Raw genomic sequence first — 19,667 nt, 5'->3', positions numbered from 1 at the left:
TGAAAAATGCCTTTCTATACGTGTAATCAAATCTCGTTTTAGTCGGTTTTGATAATTACTGGGGGCATAATGGAGGCGATAAGCGCGTAAAAATTCTCCGTAATTTGACCAGGTTCGGGCTTGTCCCAGCACCCACGCTCGCGCCAAACCGGTGAGGATAAAGGGAAGGGCTCGGAGCATCTCCGATTCGGGGAGGTTTTGGGTCACGACGAAATCGGACTAAGTCTCAAGGAACTCTTACCCGTCCTCCTCGGGGGCTCCCGAAAAGGAAATCCGCCACTTTCGGAAGAGTTCCGCAGCGCGACCCTCGCCAGAGGCGGGAAGATGGGAAAATTGGGACATGTTGACTAAGGGATAGTAAGGGTTGGTTCGGGAAAGGGAGGCTTCGGCAAATTGCGGTGACAGTGGGGACGACTGGGGGAAAGCAGTGGGACCATAGGGACGTTGGGGTAGGTTTGGAAGAGGGTACGTGTAATCTAGCCGGTTCGGGATTCGTGCCGAAGCGGGAACCGGCCATTGTGGGAGGAGAGGATATTGAGGTTCAGGGGCGCAGAAAGGAACGTGGGTACTGCTAAAAGGGGGCGGAACTACTCCTTGACTATCGCAATACGGATTGTAAGTGTCTGAAAAATGGGGGAGAGGATCCTGGGGCGGAAGTTGGGGGGAAGGTTAAGGGGAGGTTACGGTGACTGTGGTGGTGGTTAGGGTAGCGGTAGAGGTTATTGCAACAGGATCGGGGACGTAGGACGAATGCGGTAGTTCTGGGAACGATTCGTGGGAAGTTTCAAGTTCTGGAGGATCAAGTTCATGCTAGGGTTCACCGGGTGGACGGAGAGGAAGATTTGCGGGTTGTTCAGGAGGGGAATCGTCCGCGGAGGGTGTTACCCACGCCGAGAAAAGGGTGAATGGGAGTCGATCACCAGCGGTATCATTTGTCATATCCCATGGCGCGGCATCCGCGCCAAGAACGCGACGTACTTCTGCACGAAGGTAACGGTCGCGAAGGTCGTCAACCGTACCACGGATATTCAAGCGCGCGTGGTCCATTAATTGAATGAGCACGATAACCTCGAGTTCGCCGCGGTGCGCTCGCATCTGGCGGGCCGCGGCGAAATCCATTTTCACGAAATACGAAAAAACGGGGTCTTTCACGGAAGCCAAAAAAAAGTGGGGAAAGGGAAGTAAGAAGGGGCGAAAAAAGGTTTTGGGGGGTCCTGAAAGAAAAAAACACAACGGGAGAGAGGAACAACTCGAATCCGGGCACAAGAACTTCAAAATCAAATGCAACAACGACAAAATCAAAACGCGGTATTCTGCAATCAAGAACTGAAAAAAAAGAAAGGGGAACAAAAAATTTTGAATCGAAAAAGGCTCGATAGAGTGCCCACGACCGGCAAAAGGCACGGCCAGGGCCCACAATATCGGCAAAACGCGAGCAACGTTTAAATCAGAGGCGCACGGAATAAAAAATGTATATTCGACACAGATAATAATTCGATTTTACAAATATCAATAACAGCGGTTCGGTCGAAAACGGCGGACGTGTCGGTTTAGAAAGATGTTTCGTCCTCTGCGACGTTCGGGTATCAAATTTCCAAACACTACGCCGCATTCGACCGGCGGCAGTTAGAAAAAAAACGATATCAAGAAGCTCAACGATAACGGGCGCCTTCTGCGTCGTAGTTTCAAAATTCTAACGGCGGAATGGAAAATAGACATTCCTCGAACGCGAGAGTTCTAGAACTTTATTAATTTCCAGGTCCCACGTTGGGCGCCAAATTTGTGAACCAATTTACGTGGGTGCACTCTATATTTTCTGTAAATGATAAAATCTAATCACGATTACAAACTCGTTGGGCGCCAGCCACTCGCTATGGCAAGTAAAGGATGGGAAAGAAATCAAGGGTTTTACACACATTCTCGCACAATCGCCCTTTACTCTACAAAAAGCGCTCTGTACCAAAAATAATTATTCTGAAACACTTTATGCACTCTCTATCGTAGCCTCAGGCTCATTACCGGTTCGTCGTCGCAGCAGCGGCAACGAGCCCGTCGTAGGGAATTTTTGGGGAGGGGATGGCGTTGGATTGGGACCTCTTCCGGGACTAGGAATGATCTACTATCGATCTGTCGGTAATCGGGATCGATGGAGCGGACGGAAATTCGGTGATGACGGCTGAGGGCTATGTTCTTCGGGCTCGGCGACAGATGGCTTCATGGGTTGCTTTTGCTGCTTTTATCGGGCTGGTGGACCTCAGCTATTTGTTCCGGGTTGCTCACTTTCTAGGGAGGGGTGCTCGTGCTGTCGCCAGCCTCGAAGTTCCGTTGGTAGCTTGATGGGGTCTTCTTTGTCGCCTCCATCGGCCCGTTACCAGGGGGTGGGAAAAGGGGTTAGGTGAGGGAAGGGTTATGGGTGGATTTAATCTCGGAACGGGAAATGACAGAAGCGCAGCGATTGTAACGGGGGGGGCACACATGACACCACGTTACAGTAAATATAGTAATAATGATATTGTTATTGAATGTACATTGATCTGTAGGAAGCAATCAATATATGACATTATATATAATGTGGATATGGTAATAATGATATTGTTATTAAATATAAATTGATCTGTGGGAATGGATCAGTATATTACATTACATCCAACGTAGAAATAGTAATAATGGTACTGTTATTAAATATACAACGATCTGTGGGAACGGAACAGTATATTACATTATAACCAATGTAGATATAGTAATAATGATATTGTTATTAAATATATATTTCACAGCTAATGGAGGTATAGTAATAATGATATTGATATTAAATGTACATTGATCTGTATTACTACTATATCTACGTTGGATGTAATGTAATACATTGATCCTTCCCCACAGATCATTGTACATTTAACAACATGTTCCGTCAAATTTCGTCGCGGCGTATTTTCCACGGTTGGAAATCTGTAGGAAATGAGCGAGTTGCCGGATCACGTTTACCGCATAAGCTCGCTGCGAGGCGTCACAAAAACCGTTTGGGTGGACGGCTCTGATGAAGCAAACGTCCAGCGTGGGATCTTCAGGGTATCCAGTTGCGGCAAGGAGCCTCTGAAAGCGCTGCCGCGTAGTGCAGACGTTCTCTGGCAATTGCTGGTCCCAATCTGCTCCAAGGATCCAGAGGTCCTGCATTAGAACTTTGGCCACCACTAGGATCGGCGCCGCCCAGCCCAGCGGGTCGAAGAGGCCTGCGATTTCAGAGAGGATGGACCTCTTGCTGGTACGTTCTCTCACCACCTCAGCAGCTGCGACTCGAAGGGAAAAGGCATCATCCCTAGGATTCCAGTTCACGCCTAGTGTACTGATGCCGGACCATTCCTGAAACAGGCGCGTATCAGAAGAGTCGGTTTCTTGAATCTCCGGTATGTTAGATGCCCATTTGCTTAATTCAAAACCGCCAACTTTGAAAATTGCCACCACTTCTTTTTTCAAAGCCAGGGTCTCGTCGACATCATCCGCCCCGGTGAGAATATCGTCGACATACGTTTGTCGACGGACCACCGATGCTCCTCGGGGAAACCGGCTGTGCTCGTCGTTCGCCAGCTGAGCAAGTACCCGTAAAGCTAGGAAAGGCGCGCACGCCGTGCCATACGTCACCGTCGTAAGCCGGAAATCCTGCACTCGATCGTCGGGAGTGGCGCGCCAGAGTATGCTTTGCCACCTAGTATCCTCAGGATGGACTCGGATCTGTCTGAACATCTTGACAATGTCCGTGGTGAATACGATCCGAAAAAGTCGCCAGCGGGTCAATACCATCCACAGGTCAGCGTGGAAAAAGAGGCATTAAAAACGACCCGTAGCTTGGCAGAAGGATCGTGGCGCTTGCATACGGCGCGGTGCGGCAGGTAATACGCAGGCCCCTTATCTGCTCCTTCGGATGCATCCTGCATGTGCTGCAAAGTCAGGTACTCCATTATAAAATTTCGGTACTGCTCTTTCAGCGTGGCATCCGAGGATAGGCGTCGTTCACAATTGAAGAGGAGTTTCACGCCGTCGTCCTGTTGAACTTCTGCGCAGTCAGCGGTCCTTGACGAAGGGAAGGCGCACCACGTAGCGTCCCGATGGGTCTCGAGCATGAGTGTCGAGGAAGTGACGCTCACACTTTTCCTCTTCTTCTGACATCGGAACCCGTTCTCGAATTTCGTCCAGCTCCCAAAACCACTGGAGGAGTTGGCTTGTGGAGTCCTCGCTGTGGCAGTGAAGAACCCGAGCGGCCGTCTCCGCCTTGGGTTTGTCGTAGGAGGCTGGTCCCATGAGCATCCAGCCAAAGGGGGTGAGTTTCGCCGTTGGAGTACCCTCTGGCCCTCTGCGCTAGTCGTCACCAAAGAGCGTTCCGCAAACATCCACAGCTAAAAGTAAACCTACCCGAGCCGGAACTCCGTACTCGGGGTCAGCAAGCGTGAGACCGGTAATATGCGGCCAAGACTTTGCCACGATGCGTTTACTCGGGAGCAGCGACGTTAGTTTGCGGAGTACTAACGCACGAACAGGTAATCGGAAGTCCGAAGTGTGTCGGGGTCGAACCACAAGGGATACCTCTCTGGTTGCGAATCCAACCTCATTGTCCTTGACGCCTGAGATGGCCACTCGCACCGCCCGCCGTGGAAGACGTAGCGCCTGAGCGACCCACGATGAGACGAGGGAGGTATCGGAGCCGGTGTCCAGAAGGGCTCGGACCTCTACGGTTTCTCCTGATGGCGCCTCCAATCTCACCTTGGCGGTTGCGAGTTGGGCCACGGCTTTTGAACCGACCGATGGAGAGAGGGTGGTCACCTGCTGAGTTGCTTCGTCAGACGTCGAGGCAGCGTCTTCTCATGCTGGCTGTCCGCCTTCACGGCCTGGTGCGCTTGTCGGTGGAGCCGTCAGCGCCTCGTGAAGTAGCGTATGATGTCGCTTGCTACAAGCTAAACAGACTTGTTTAGACGGGCACCTACCCACTTCGTGTCCTACATTCAAACAGCTCAAGCAGGCCTTCAGCTGTTGCACGCGCTCCTTGCGTTTTGCTGGCGACAGAGCCTTGAATTTATAGCAAAATCCTAGACCGTGGGTGCCCGAACACCCCGGACATTTCCGGGCTGGGGGCGACTTTGACGCTGCGGCTAAGACGGTAGAGTTAACGCCTTTTGCTGATCCTCCTCCCTTTGTTTTAGGTTTGACTTCCTTAGAGCTTGCCGGCGACGCAGCATGGAGCGATGAGTCAGTCATACCGGCAGCGCCTAGAGCTTGGATCCGGTTCTCCAAGAACTGCGATAATTGCTGAAACCGCGGGATTTCCCTGCTATCCGCCAAAGAGGTCTCCCAAGCAAGGTGAGTAGTTTTATCAAGCTTTTGGCTTAGTAAGTATACAAATCACTCATCCCATGAAGTAACGGGTTTCCTTAGTGTAACGTACGGCCTGATCGCCTGGCGGAAAGTGTCCAATAGCCGCTTCAATTCGCTAGCTGACTGCTGCAGGGCTGATGGGCACGAGAGGAGCGCACGATTATGTGAAAACGATAACAGACGAATGTTACCGTACCGGGCTTCCAGATCCTCCCATGCTCCCCTGAAGCCGGAGTCTGTTGTCGGCATATTCCGAATGACCTCGGCGGCCTCACCTGTCAAACTAGACTTCAAATAGAGTAGCTTTTGCACATCAGGTAAATGGCTGACGTCATGGACAAGAATTTTAAAAAGGTTACGAAAGCTCTCCCGTTGTAACGGATCACCCGAAAATTTCGGCAATTCGATTTTAGGCAGTTGCGGGTGGGGCGGAGGCGCAAGATTGGACGGTTGGCTTTGCGAGGAGCCAGGGGACGGCAGCTCCTTCAGGTGATGGGAAATCATGGAGGCTGCGTCAAGGTAAGCTTCTTCTGTGACCGAAAAGGCGTCCTCTTTGACGTATGGACTAGAACTCACCTCCTTGCATCGCATCAATTTACGGTGACCTCTAAGGAACGTGTCCCAGTACCGGTTGAGCAAACCCTGTGTCTGCTCTAAAACCGCTCCCGTCAGCTTGTCCTTTCCTAACTTGCATACGTTAGCCCAGAATCTTAGAATCCACCCCGCTACTTCCTCTTGTTCACGCAGAAGATCCGTAAAGGATGTAGACATGATTGCAAATCAAGGCGAAATTTAATTTAATATTTCGATAGAGAACCACTGAGACCGTACTTCTAAGCCTTTCAACGCGTACCGTGATGTTGGTAAATGTTAGGCTCGCGGCGTGACGTCACAAAGCGTGGTCGTTGCCGTTGAAGCAAAGGATGGTTACGTAACCGGCTTTCAATCGGCTCTTCTTTCCAGATTCCTGGTTGGAGATTTTCACTGATCTGGATCGCCGAAGAAGTTCTCCACAGGTGAAGAAGAAAAACCAGATGTACTTGAAGCACGGAGTTCACTTGCGCGTTTTTCACGAAGCACCGTTGTTCGTTTAACGAGATCCGGCTCGAAGGACCAGAGTGTTCCGTCAAATTTCGTCGCCGCGTATTTTCGACGGTTGGAAATCTTTAGAAAATGAGCGAGGTGCCGGATCGCGTTTACCGAAGCGCGGGATTATTGAAAAGGCGGAGGCAATGAACTCCACAACAACGTGTTGCGTAATCTTAGTGAAAACTCGTTGTATTTAATAAATGAACACGTAGTCTTAGAAGTAAAATAAACGAAAAGTTTATATCTTAATCCTCGATTCACTTAAACTAATCCGCGTTATTGCGGTTCGCCGAAGCACCCGGTTCGTGCGAAGCGCCAAAAAAAAGGATTTGCTGATTTGAATTCTCCGAAAACTGCTCGCGAGAATTTCCTTGAAACGAGTGAGTATCGTCGTAGCGCGACAAAAGGTTCGTACCTCTCCCTCTCGCCCCCGGCGTCCACGCCCCACACCGCTGGCCAACGGAGTAAGAGAGACGGACGCCGAGGAGAGAGGAATAGCAATATAATAGAAGTTAGTCACGAGAGGTATTCTTGAAATAGTTCGGTTGTCACGACCGTTCGCTCGAACACAACAATATCAGTATTATTATATCTACATTAGGTATGTAGTATACATTTAATAAGAATATCATTATTACTGTATCTACATTACTTATCGAATATACATTTAACAACAATATCATTGTTACTATATATTCATTGGATATAATGTAATATCCTGATCCATTACCACAGATTAATGTACATTTAATAACGATATCACTATTACTATACCTACATTAGATAAGTAATATACATTCAATAAGAATATCATTCTTACTATTTCTAAATTTGATATAATGTGATGTACTGATCCCTTCCCACAGATCAGTGTACATATAATAACTATATCATTATTACTTTATCTTCATTGGATATAATGTAATATCCCGGTTCCTTCCCACAGACAAACGTACATTCAATAACAATATCATTATTACTATATTTACTGTAACGTGGTGTCATGTGTGCCCCCCCCCCGTTACAATCGCTGCGCTTCTGTCATTTCCCGTTCCGAGATTAAATCCACCCATAACCCTTCCCTCACCTAACCCCTTTTCCCACCTCCTGGTAACGGGCCGATGGAGGCGACAAAGAAGACCCCATCAAGCTACCAACGGAACTTCGAGGCTGGCGACAGCACGAGCACCCCTCCCTAGAAAGTGAGCAACCCGGAACAAATAGCTGAGGTCCACCAGCCCGATAAAAGCAGCAAAAGCAACCCATGAAGCCATCTGTCGCCGAGCCCGAAGAACATAGCCCTCAGCCGTCATCACCGAATTTCCGTCCGCTCCATCGATCCCGATTACCGACAGATCGATAGTAGATCATTCCTAGTCCCGGAAGAGGTCCCAATCCAACGCCATCCCCTCCCCAAAAATTCCCTACGACGGGCTCGTTGCCGCTGCTGCGACGACGAACCGGTAATGAGCCTGAGGCTACGATAGAGAGTGCATAAAGTGTTTCAGAATAATTATTTTTGGTACAGAGCGCTTTTTGTAGAGTAAAGGGCGATTGTGCGAGAATGTGTGTAAAACCCTTGATTTCTTTCCCATCCTTTACTTGCCATAGCGAGTGGCTGGCGCCCAACGAGTTTGTAATCGTGATTAGATTTTATCATTTACAGAAAATATAGAGTGCACCCACGTAAATTGGTTCACAAATTTGGCGCCCAACGTGGGACCTGGAAATTAATAAAGTTCTAGAACTCTCGCGTTCGAGGAATGTCTATTTTCCATTCCGCCGTTAGAATTTTGAAACTACGACGCAGAAGGCGCCCGTTATCGTTGAGCTTCTTGATATCGTTTTTTTTCTAACTGCCGCCGGTCGAATGCGGCGTAGTGTTTGGAAATTTGATACCCGAACGTCGCAGAGGACGAAACATCTTTCTAAACCGACACGTCCGCCGTTTTCGACCGAACCGCTGTTATTGATATTTGTAAAATCGAATTATTATCTGTGTCGAATATACATTTTTTATTCCGTGCGCCTCTGATTTAAACGTTGCTCGCGTTTTGCCGATATTGTGGGCCCTGGCCGTGCCTTTTGCCGGTCGTGGGCACTCTATCAAGCCTTTTTCGATTCAAAATTTTTTGTTCCCCTTTCTTTTTTTCCAGTTCTTGATTGCAGAATACCGCGTTTTGATTTTGTCGTTGTTGCATTTGATTTTGAAGTTCTTGTGCCCGGATTCGAGTTGTTCCTCTCTCCCGTTGTGTTTTTTTCTTTCAGGACCCCCCAAAACCTTTTTTCGCCCCTTCTTACTCCCCCTTCCCCACTTTTTTTTGGCTTCCGTGAAAGACCCCGTTTTTTCGTATTTCGTGAAAATGGATTTCGCCGCGGCCCGCCAGATGCGAGCGCACCGCGGCGAACTCGAGGTTATCGTGCTCATTCAATTAATGGACCACGCGCGCTTGAATATCCGTGGTACGGTTGACGACCTTCGCGACCGTTACCTTCGTGCAGAAGTACGTCGCGTTCTCGGCGCGGATGCCGCGCCATGGGATATGACAAATGATACCGCTGGTGATCGACTCCCATTCACCCTTTTCTCGGCGTGGGTAACACCCTCCGCGAACGATTCCCCTCCTGAACAACCCGCAAATCTTCCTCCCCGTCGATCCGGTGAACCCGAAGATAAACTTGATCCTCCAGAACTTGAAACTTCCCACGAATCCTTCCCGGAACTACCGCATACGTCCTACGTCCCCGATCCTGTTACAATGACCTGTACCGCTACCCTAACGACCACCACAGTCACCGTAACGTCCTTCCAACCTTCACCCTGTTACGTCCCGGCGGAAATTTGAAATTTATCCGCCTTGCGTCCCTTATCAAGGCCTTTTGGGTTACGAGGATTTCTCATGTAAGGGGCGTGACGTGGGTGTTTCACTTTTCCGCCAATCTTTTCCATTCCTCCTCGACCTTGTGTATCTTGTCAAGCCTTTCGGGGTTGCGAGGATTTTTCATGCGAGGTACACGAGGAAAAGTTTCTATTTCCTTCTTTACAATAGTTTACGTGACTCTCCGTGAAACTATCGTCGCTCAACCATAGTAATAGAAATACAGTATATGACACCGCACAAAAACTCGAATCTAGCTCGAGAGAGAGAGAGCCGTTAGCATAACACCAGCGCTACGCAGTTAGCCAGTGCTTCGCATTTCTTATAGTCTTCAATAACTTCTCTTGTGGAGCGCTCTTTCTCTCTCTTTTGCACAAAGCGTCAGCCGGTCCAACAAGGATCATTATTGTATGCACGAAATGATGATATGAAAAAGTGGACGAATGAAAATGTATTTACACAACGAGAATAAGGAATGAGAACCCTTATGAAAGCGAACGCCGCGAACGTTCGAAATCAAGGGTCGTTCAAAGCAATAAACACCATTGTATCGAAATTTCCAAGAAACTGCCTGGCAACAAGATCTAACGGCAAATCTGAACAAAGGAACGTTCTCGAAGGAATGTTCGTTAGATTGTAATTGTTTAAATTCATTAGAAAGCGAATGCTGAATCCATCCGAACAAATATGCATATAGATTCAACAAATGTATAGGTTGCCACGGCATTGTAATTACCGCAAGCGCATCGTCCGCTGTTAAACTATTATAATTAATAATCTTCGTTGCAAATCGGAAAAACGAATAATTTTGATCTTTGTTAAGGTAAAATTATACGGATAACGGCCTCATTCTTGAAAGACTATATGTTTCATCCTATATTTCATGTTACAAGTTCCAACCTGATTAATAGTTGCAATTTTACCGCAATACAACAATTATGAATTCAAATAGAAATGCTGCGTTAGTGTGTCTCTCGTCGACGTTCTTGTCCGATAGTTCGTTTTCGCCGCGACAACTGCGTGATCGGAAATCTTATTGTTCTTTGGTGTTCCAGATCATCGAGTGAACACACAGCGAAATTAGCAAGCGAATATATTAGCTTGTATTGTATAAAACAGCGCATCGGTAAGTCGATCTTATTACATTTCCGAAACACGACGTGTTGCGGCAAATCACCGCGCCTTTGGAGTCTAACAGCTGGTTTCCCCCTTCCTTGTCGGCGTTTGATGACGTCGGCGAGCTCACGACACCTATATATAGAGGTGTGCAGGAGACAGCGGTATTCGATAATTGCGATAAGGCGTATATCATTAAAATAAAGAACTCGTAAAATCAGTACACTGTTACATGCGTTTAATCGTTGCGTTTATCTGTTATACAATCGTCGGCGTATTTGTACATTTATTAACAATTTTCGTGTGTTGATCGTCCTAGTTAACTGTTTTGTAATAAAAAATATTGTGTGAACTTTGACTGTGTTAACACGTGGTTTTTTTTCTATCGACCTTTATCCGCGATCCTTCCCGTGCATAATCACGTAGACATTCTGGTCCTTCGAGCCGGATATTTCCGGTATTATACGGGAGTGGACGCCGCTTTTACAAAAGTGTCGAATTAATCGTTGAACCGCGTCCCGTTACAAGCCATAGTTCAAACGCGCGTGCACGACCTTGCGTGAATATCAGTGGCGATCAACACAACGGACAATATTTAAATTCGTGATCATCGGTTAGCCGCTTTTTATAATGTGTACAATCTACGGTATCATTGAACGACAAGAACCTTACTTACGTCAAGGCACGTCGTTCCATTCTGACGGATCAGAAAACTGAGGCCACGAAGAAGCTGAGCTATTTCGTCGACGATCTTCGAACTCAGTGCGATGAAATGGTCATTGAAAATCAGTCAATTCTCAGTCAATTCTGGCTCGCTTCAGACCGGCCAACGTCTATCAGCGCAGATTCTCATCTCCTCGCACCCGGTGAACGGTCAGTAAACCAATCACGTTTTTTACCAAAACTTGAATTACCTCACTTCTCCGGGATTTACAAGGAATGGACGCCGTTTCGCGACCTATTTCATTCCATCGTTATTGCAAACTCGTCCATTTCCGAAGTGGAAAAATTTGATTATTTAAAAATGAGCGTCACGGGTGAAGCGGCCCAGTTAATCAACATGTCCGTTACCGTCGAGAATTTTAAACTCGCTTGGAAAGTCCTCTCTGACCGCTATGATAACCGTTGCATCATAGTCAACACGCAGCTCGAGTTGTTGTTTTCTATCAAACGTATACAGCGCGAATCCGCAAACGAGCTCAAACGGTTACACGGCACAACAAACGAAGTCCTTGGCGCGCTCAACGGTCTTAAATGTGATACTAAAAACTGGGACCCCCTAATAGTATACTGGGTGACGCGTAAATTCGACCGTAACACATTGGGGGAATGGGAGTTGCATACCGGCAATTCCACCGAGACTCTTACACTCACGCAATTAATTGAGATTTTAGTCAAGCACATTCGCGTCACAGAGGCCATAGAAGGGGTCTCAATTCATATTACGGAACCGAGATGGAAAGGTCCAAGTCCATCAAGCATCGATCGCCGCGACGGTTTGCCAAGCCTGCCAGGCTTCACACTTCTTACAATCGTGTCCTACATATCTTACTAAGACTTTGGAACAGCGCAAAGCATTTGTCACTCAACAACGGCTCTGCTTTAATTGTTTGGGTGCCCACCATCGCAAGTCTTGCCGTTCTACTGAACGCTGCGTCACTTGTAAGGCCCGTCACCACTCCACCCTTCATGAGACGTCAAAGCCTGTCATCACGGCGACCTCGTCCACTCCGTCAAAACCGATGTAACGGGGCGACCGGGTCGGTGCGCACGGCGTTGCGCACCGCGGTCGGTTTCCCCGTGCCAGGGTTCGCAAGGGAACAGGTCCGGTAAATAACGAGACAGTGTGTATGGAAAAATATAGATATGTTTATTGAAAGAACTATGGTGGCTGACTACGTAGGGGTACAGTGGTACTCAGTCCCGCCTGGCTAGTCGGGCGGCGGTAGTCTCCTGCCTCGCGAGCTATAACATAGAATCGTCTGGTGTTAGACGCGTGGAGCCATTTCGCACTTAGCCTAATTTACAGGACTTACTTGCTACGGTCGAAACCCGGTCACTACGGGGTCTTACAAGCTAACGGCGCGGTGTCGGAGCGCGGGGTGAGAGCGCAGAGCGGAGCGCGAATGAACGGAGCGCAAACGCAAGAGTCGGGAAAGAATTGACCCGATTGGGTCGACGGTGTTTTATTCAAACGCGCTGCGGTGTTTCGCGCTGCGGTGGAGTTGCTGCCCGCTTGCCTCACGCGGCTCGTCTTCTCATAAGGCCGAGGTAGAACCGAACAGCGAACGAGACGACGACCGATCCTGGCCAGCCTGGGTAACGCCACAAAGCTGGACGGAATCCGCTGCCAAAGGCAGAATGCGGTGCCGAGTAGGCTAGCGTTCGGAATCCCCGCGGAAGCACCGGCAGAGATTATGAACACACACTAGCTTGGTCACCCCGGGTCAACCACGGAGATGACGAGGCTAAGCGCCTACGACTGCCAGGTCGTGACGTAGTGCAATGCCACGGCCCGACGGCCAGAGATCTCTTTGCCAGGTCAGCCATGGCGTCGAGAGCTCTGGTGCTCCGGTCCAGACCTCGTAGGAGGTCCTCTCGGGGCCGAAGCCCCGAGGCAACTAATCGATCAACTTTTTTTTTTTTTTTTTTAATTTTTGGCAATAAGTAGAGAAATGGTTGGTAGCATCGTCCCGCAGATTCAAACCATTTTCTCATTTGTCGTACCTGAGAGCGAAGGCCCTCTCACCGACAGGACACATAGTTACAAGGTGTTACCGGCATAAGGTGATTTTACGGCGAGGAGGAGTGCGCGGAAAAATTTTCAAAAAAACCGCGAAACAGAAACTAAACAGAACATGATTGGATAGAAAATAAAGGTGAGGTTAAGAACACTATTTACAGGAGGGTGCATGGACGAATGCACCATGTACTGCGGAGCTACGCATGTGAACTAAAGGCCAAGTGCGAGAGTCCGTAAGAAGTTTCAAACGAGTTTAAAACAGACATGGATATTAGACGCCGCCAAGGCTACATCCTCATCATAGGGAACGGAACCTTAATTTTGAAGGGTATGGCATCTCTGCGAAAAGAATGAGTGGATCTAACCAGGGGGTTTGGATGATCATCAACATTATAGTTGGTGATCATATTAGAAACGTAGTCACCAAGAGTTGGCATGGAAGCCAGTTCGTGCAGGGCTAGGGTGGAGAAGCGCCGCGGTTTATTTCATACCATCTTTAAGATTTTGTTTTGAACAGTCTGGCATTTTTTCTGAGTACTCTTGGATATGAGGTTCCACCACATCTGCGCACCGTAGGTTAAAACCGGCCTAATGCACATCTTATAAATATTAAGCCTGATTGACACTTGGAGGGGGGATTTATGACAGATGTGAGGGGTTAAGAAGCCAGCCACTTTGATCGTTTTAATGATATGATCATTAACCGCTGCCAACCAATTTAGTCTTTGGTCAAGGACAACCCCCAAGTAGTGGACTTCGGATGACCATGGAATAATATGATTTTCAACAGAAAACGCGGTGTTTTGTTTGCAAGCACTCAGCTTGAAGCGCCGAATGAACAGAATGGCCTCCGTTTTATCTAGATTTATGATTAGCTTCCAATCCTTAAAAAAGTTCAAAATAGAGTTTAGAAAATTTTGCAGTCATGTAACGAGAGTAGATACCTGTGAGGAGGAGGAAAGGATAGCAGTGTCATCAGCAAACAACGCGAGAAGGCAGTTAAAGGCAGACGGTATGTCATTGATGTAGAGAATGAAGAGTAAAGGACCCAGAATTGAGCCCTGGGGGACCCCAGCGGGCACATGGTACGAGCGTAAGCCAGAGCCTCGATAATAGACCGACATAAGTCTGAAACTCAGGTACGCCTGAATAAGACGTATAAAGCCATGATCAAAGCCCATCCGATGCAACTTGTAAAGCAGCGCGTCATGCCAAACCGTATCAAACGCCTTGGCCAAATCAAGTAAGATCATTCCGCTACAACGCCGAACATTAAGATTGCAAGTAATGGATTGTGCTATTCGAATGACCTGTTGTATAGTGGAGTGATCCCTTCTAAAGCCGAACTGCTGATCAATGATCGTGCCCATGTCATTCAGGCGTTTTAAAAGCTTCTCAAAAATACACCTCTCAAAGACCTTGCCCAGAATGGAGAGGAGGCTGATTGGTCTAAAGCTGGAGACTAAATTTCGAGGCTTACCCGGTTTGTAAATGGGGACAACCTTGGCCACCTTCCACGCCGAGGGAAAGTAACCTAGGATAACAGATTTGCGAAATATATAGTAGATCTGGCAAAAAACTTTTTTAGAGGCGTACTTCTACAGTGATGCGATCCGGTCCCGGAGATTTTTTGTTCTTCAAGCCAACTATTATTTTAGCAATGGAGGCTGGAGAGAAGCCGCCCTGCCAGATAGGACCCCCCTGGTCGAGACCCAGTTCGTGAATGAAATCATCAACCCTCTGAACATTGGGAGACGGCAACTGAAACGCCTTGGTGTGGACATCCATGAAGTTCTTAGCCAATGCTTCAACTTTATCCCTGTCCGAGCAGACAGTGGTCGAGCCGACGCTAAGAGGAGGGAGAATATTAGCTTTTTTGTCGGAATTGACGGCTCGGAAAGTCGCCCAGAAGGTAGGATCGGTTTTTTTGAAGGATGCCAATGTGTTCACCCAATCAAGGTGAAGAAGGACAGAAATTCTCTTTTTAATTACCGCTGTTAAGTCTTTGATTTGGCCAGAGAATTGAGCTCCGCCATATCTTTGAGCAAGCCGTCTCAAGCGACGTCTCTGTCTGATCAACGACAGTAGTTCATTGTCAACCACCAAGTGTAGGTGTCTTGTAACGGAATTGTCAAACCGTGAAGACGCTCTGCGGTGACAGGCATGCAGAAACGAGGTTAAGTTTCGGACAGAATCATCAATGTCGTCAGTCGAATGAAGATGTGACTTAATTTGAAATCTGTCAGTCAGTTGGGAAAAAGAATCCCAGTTGGTGATTCTGTCCAGGCTAACAGGGCCAGGCTCATCGGCAAGGGTTAATAATACAGGTAGATGATCTGAGTTGAAACGATCATTCGTACTGCATTTAAGGTTATAATGATAATTAGTAAGGAAAAAGTCAATGGTAGATGGTATGCAATTTGGTTTAACGTGAGTGAAGGAGTCAGGATGAACTATACGATAGAAGCCTCTCAGCATATGATCAAACACCGTCCTGCCAGCCAAGTTAGAACTATAGTTATTCCATGATGTGTGTTTAGCATTCCAGTCACCGCCAACAATGAAGGGTTCAGGCCGATCCTCTCAATCAGGTCCAGCTCAGAACTGTGCAGGTGTTGATGAGGGGGGGCATAAATGACCCTAATGAACAGGCGAAGATTCTCGACTTTGATGGAGCAGGCCTCAATATTGTGGTTTTTACTCAGTGGGTTGTTCAGAGTAGAGAAATGAAGTGAGTTATTAATGATAATCGCAACACCCCCTCCATTCCGGGGCCCAAGCCTGTCTTGACGAATTACGGTAAATCCCGGTATAGAAAAGTGAACATCGGCAGATAACCAAGTTTCAGTGATCAAAATAATTTCAGCCTGTAGGTCAGCTATGGCCAGCAGTAATTCGTTGCGTTTAGGCATTAGAGAACAGGCATTCCAAAGCAAAATCCTAGGGAACATGAAGGTTTAGCCAAGAGTCAGAATAACGGACCAGAAGGCCTGGAATTTTTCGGCCTGAGTCCGGCAAGCGCGGAGTTTAACAATTAAGGAGCGGGTCAGCTCCAACATAAGATCTATGTCGACTAAGGAGTTTAGTTCTTTCATAGCACTCATTAGCTCAATCATGGGTCCAGCGCCCCCGCCGAATGAGGGCATAAAGGTAGGAATATCAGGGATATCCGTGGTAAATCCCTGCGGTCGTTTACCTGCCACAACACTGGCGTATGTAACACGAGAAGAGTCCGGGAGCAAGGATCCGGGAGTAGGCCCCCCCGTATTTCCAGTCCTGTTTTTCAGAATAATACCCCGGGGAGGATTGGCATTGGATTGCCGTGCTTGTAAATACGTTGCCAAGGAGGGGCATCCCGAATAATTGGCTGTGTGGGCACCGCCACAATTAATACATTTGGGCGGAGTGTCAAGTGGTTTAGTGCACTCCGAAGAGTGATGACTGCCCGCACATTTAACACATTGGGAGGGAAAGTTGCAATTAGTGGCCGAGTGTCCGAAGGATTGACATCTAAAACACTGTGTGTGTTTTTTGTTAGATAGGAATTTATCCCAATACACTCTGGTACTGAAAAGATAATTTAATTTACTAACTTGGTTTACGGTGGTACCAGGCTGAAAGTTAACTCGGTAAACTGCAAAATTGCTGTTGGTTTTTGAGTTTGGACGCCTCAGAGAAATGCAAGAGGATGGATTCAACCCTTGAGACTTGATTTCAGCTATTATATCCTCCGTCGGAGTGTCTGGCAAACCCTTGAGGACCATGCTCAGAGCTTTCTCAGAGTTGAGCGTAAAGGTGAAAAACGGAATGTTTTTTTCACGTAGGGCGGACTGGAACTGCTTGAAGGAGTCAATTTTATCGAACTGTAAACGAATTTTATGCCCAAGATACTTAATTTTAAAAGTTTTACCAAAGGATTCTGCCAATCCACGTTCGAATTTTGCGATGCTATAATTAAAATTAAAAATGTAAAGTGGGGGAGGCTTGACAGTAATTTTATAGTTAACATTTTCAGTGTTTACGATACGTGGCAAGGCCCCACGAGCTTTAGATGGATCGAGTGTACTATTTGTACGTGAGGTCGATGGTGCTTTGTTTACTAATATAGGATCGGCCGATTGGAATGCCGCTAACACCGAAAATCTATTGGACACACGTGCAGAAGGAACAACGTCAACTTCCATATTGTTGTCAATGGTTGAATTTTCCACGTTAACAAGTGATGTGGAAGTTCCAGAAGGACTCCCCACATTAGAAATTTTATTGGATGGGGCTGGAGGAGGCAAGATATCACTCTTTCGCTTGAACGTGCCACGCAATGATTTTCTACCAACTCTACCCTTAGATTTAGGAGTGGAGGCAACCGCTGCAGCAGAAGAATTGGAATCATCGGACTCCACATGTTGTTCCTACAGAGCCGGATTCAAGTCAAGCTGCTTGGAAGACATGACCCTTGGCAATGAATTTATTTTGTCGATAACGTTAGAGCTTATCTTCTCATAGGTGATAGCAGACTTCAGTTGCAGATCGAGTTCCGGAGGATCGTCCGGCTTATCAATGGTCTTGGACCGAACCGAAACTAAATCACTGACCGTTACATCGGCAAGGCGACGGATGCTGTCCGCAGTAAATGCGGGTCTAGACCTTAAACAGGTCGGAAATAAGTCAACCCTTCTAGGGTTGGACTTGGGGCGGCCAACCGGTGGAACCAGACTGTTATATAACGCACTTAAGAAAAATAAAAAAGAAAAGAAAAGAACTACAAATATAAGAAACTGAGAAAACACAAGTTATACACAGCACTATATTAAGCAATATACTAGAATTCAATTGAACGCAAAAGACGGAAAGTAAACACAGAGCGAAGCAGCAACACGTCTGCTCATGACCGCTGCTCAAAGCAAACTGAGGCAACTAATCGATCAACGCATCGATCGGTTCTACTTATAGTCTAATCGCACGTGAGTGGGGATGCCGCCGCAGTGGGGGCCCGCGATGCGCGACGCTGATCCGCGGCTGTCGTCGTACCGGAGCAGCCGTCTTCCACGGAGCCGGTCTCCACACCAACGACGTCTCACCTGGCTGCGCACCACGGACGGATACTGCTGGCAACTGCACTAGTTAAAGTCGCGTCTCCCTGTGGCGAAGTCTGCGTCTTCCGCGCCCTGCTTGACCAGGGCTCAGAAGTTTCTTTCGCCACGGAGTCGCTCGTCCAGCAGCTCAGCCTCCCACGTCGTCAGGCAAACGTGCCTGTGTCCGGTATTGGTGCAGGAAGGACAGTGGTCACCCGGGGATCCTCCACGTTTAAGATCTCCTCGCTCAACAATCCCACGTTCAATCTCGAGGTAACCGCCCTTATCCTGCCCAAACTAACCGATTACGGTGTAGATCGCCTCCTCAACGTCGCCGATCTGCCCCACCTCCACGGGATTCAACTGGCAGGTCCGGACCTTTCGCATCCCAGGCGCATCGATTTGATTCTCGGCGTCGAGGTGTACAATGCTGTGTTACTTCCGGAGGTCATACGAGACCCTCCACGCACACCCATTGCTCAGCGAACGCACCTGGGGTGGATCGTGTCCGGTCCCACGTCGCATCAGCCTGGTGAAGCGTCGCTTGCAGCACCATCAAGTCTTCAATGCAGCGTGGATCGCGACCTGGTTGATCTGCTGCAGCGTTTTTGGACTCAAGAAGAATATTCTACAAACTGTAAGTCACAACTGTCTGACGCTGATCTGCAATGCGAACAACATTTTGTAAATACACATATGCGCGACGAGACCGGACGGCTCATTGTTCGCTTACCTTTATCTCGTGACGTTTCTCTCCGCGGCGATTCTCGTAGTTCTGCGTATCGAATATGGGTGAATTCCAAACATCGTCTCTCTAAAAATCAAGCTTTGTGCAACGTGTATAATCAATTTTTAGACGAGTATGAGCGACTCGGTCATATGCGCCGCATTTCCTCCCTCGAGAGCTTAACCAGCGCTTCTTATTACTTACTGCATCACGGGGTTTTTCGTGACAGCAGCTCCACTAAAATTCGCGTTGTATTTAACGGATCGCACAAAACTTCGTCAGGTTACTCTTTACGCGTGCGACGGCGCAACGTAAAAAGGAAAGAGAAGATATATTGGTTAAGGGCACAGACTCCTTGTGCCATGACTTGTATGCGTGCGCTCACACAATCAACGGAAAGCATGCACGTATATGCCATGCGTGAGAGAGACACTCGATTTCGTAGATTTCGTTTTTCGTCTCGATAATTGCACAAATGAAATTTTTGCGGGTACAGCACCCACGGGTAGACTTCACCACAGGGTGGTCTGGTCCGTTTTAACGCTAATAAATACCATACGTTGAGAAAAATGGTATTTTCGACACTGTAAGATTGAGACAGACGCTGTTGTAAGCACACAACATGGCTGCCGAATGCTGCGCTCGGCTGCATTTTAGGAAATATTGGACGATTTAAT

General features: G+C 47.8%; 1 protein-coding gene across 1 annotated transcript; it reads right to left on the bottom strand.

Moving 5' to 3' along the window:
• Nucleotides 1-2,895: 2,895 nt before the first annotated feature.
• On the bottom strand, nt 2,896-3,741 carry LOC143308023 (uncharacterized). The gene has a single exon (XM_076693143.1). It carries the CDS (start codon nt 3,739-3,741, stop codon nt 2,896-2,898), a length of 846 nt encoding a protein of 281 aa, XP_076549258.1.
• Between the last annotated feature and the right edge of the window lie 15,926 nt (nt 3,742-19,667).

This window comes from Osmia lignaria, chromosome 3, assembly GCF_051020975.1.
Source record: "Osmia lignaria lignaria isolate PbOS001 chromosome 3, iyOsmLign1, whole genome shotgun sequence".
Classification (NCBI taxonomy): domain Eukaryota; kingdom Metazoa; phylum Arthropoda; class Insecta; order Hymenoptera; family Megachilidae; genus Osmia; species Osmia lignaria.
The sequence above is the reverse complement of the archived record's forward strand: the minus strand, read 5'-3'. Positions and strand labels throughout refer to the sequence as shown.

What these genes read in the sequence shown, in the direction of transcription:
- LOC143308023 (XM_076693143.1), bottom strand. Translation starts at nt 3,741, where the DNA reads ATGTTCAGACAGATCCGAGTCCATCCTGAGGATACTAGGTGGCAAAGC.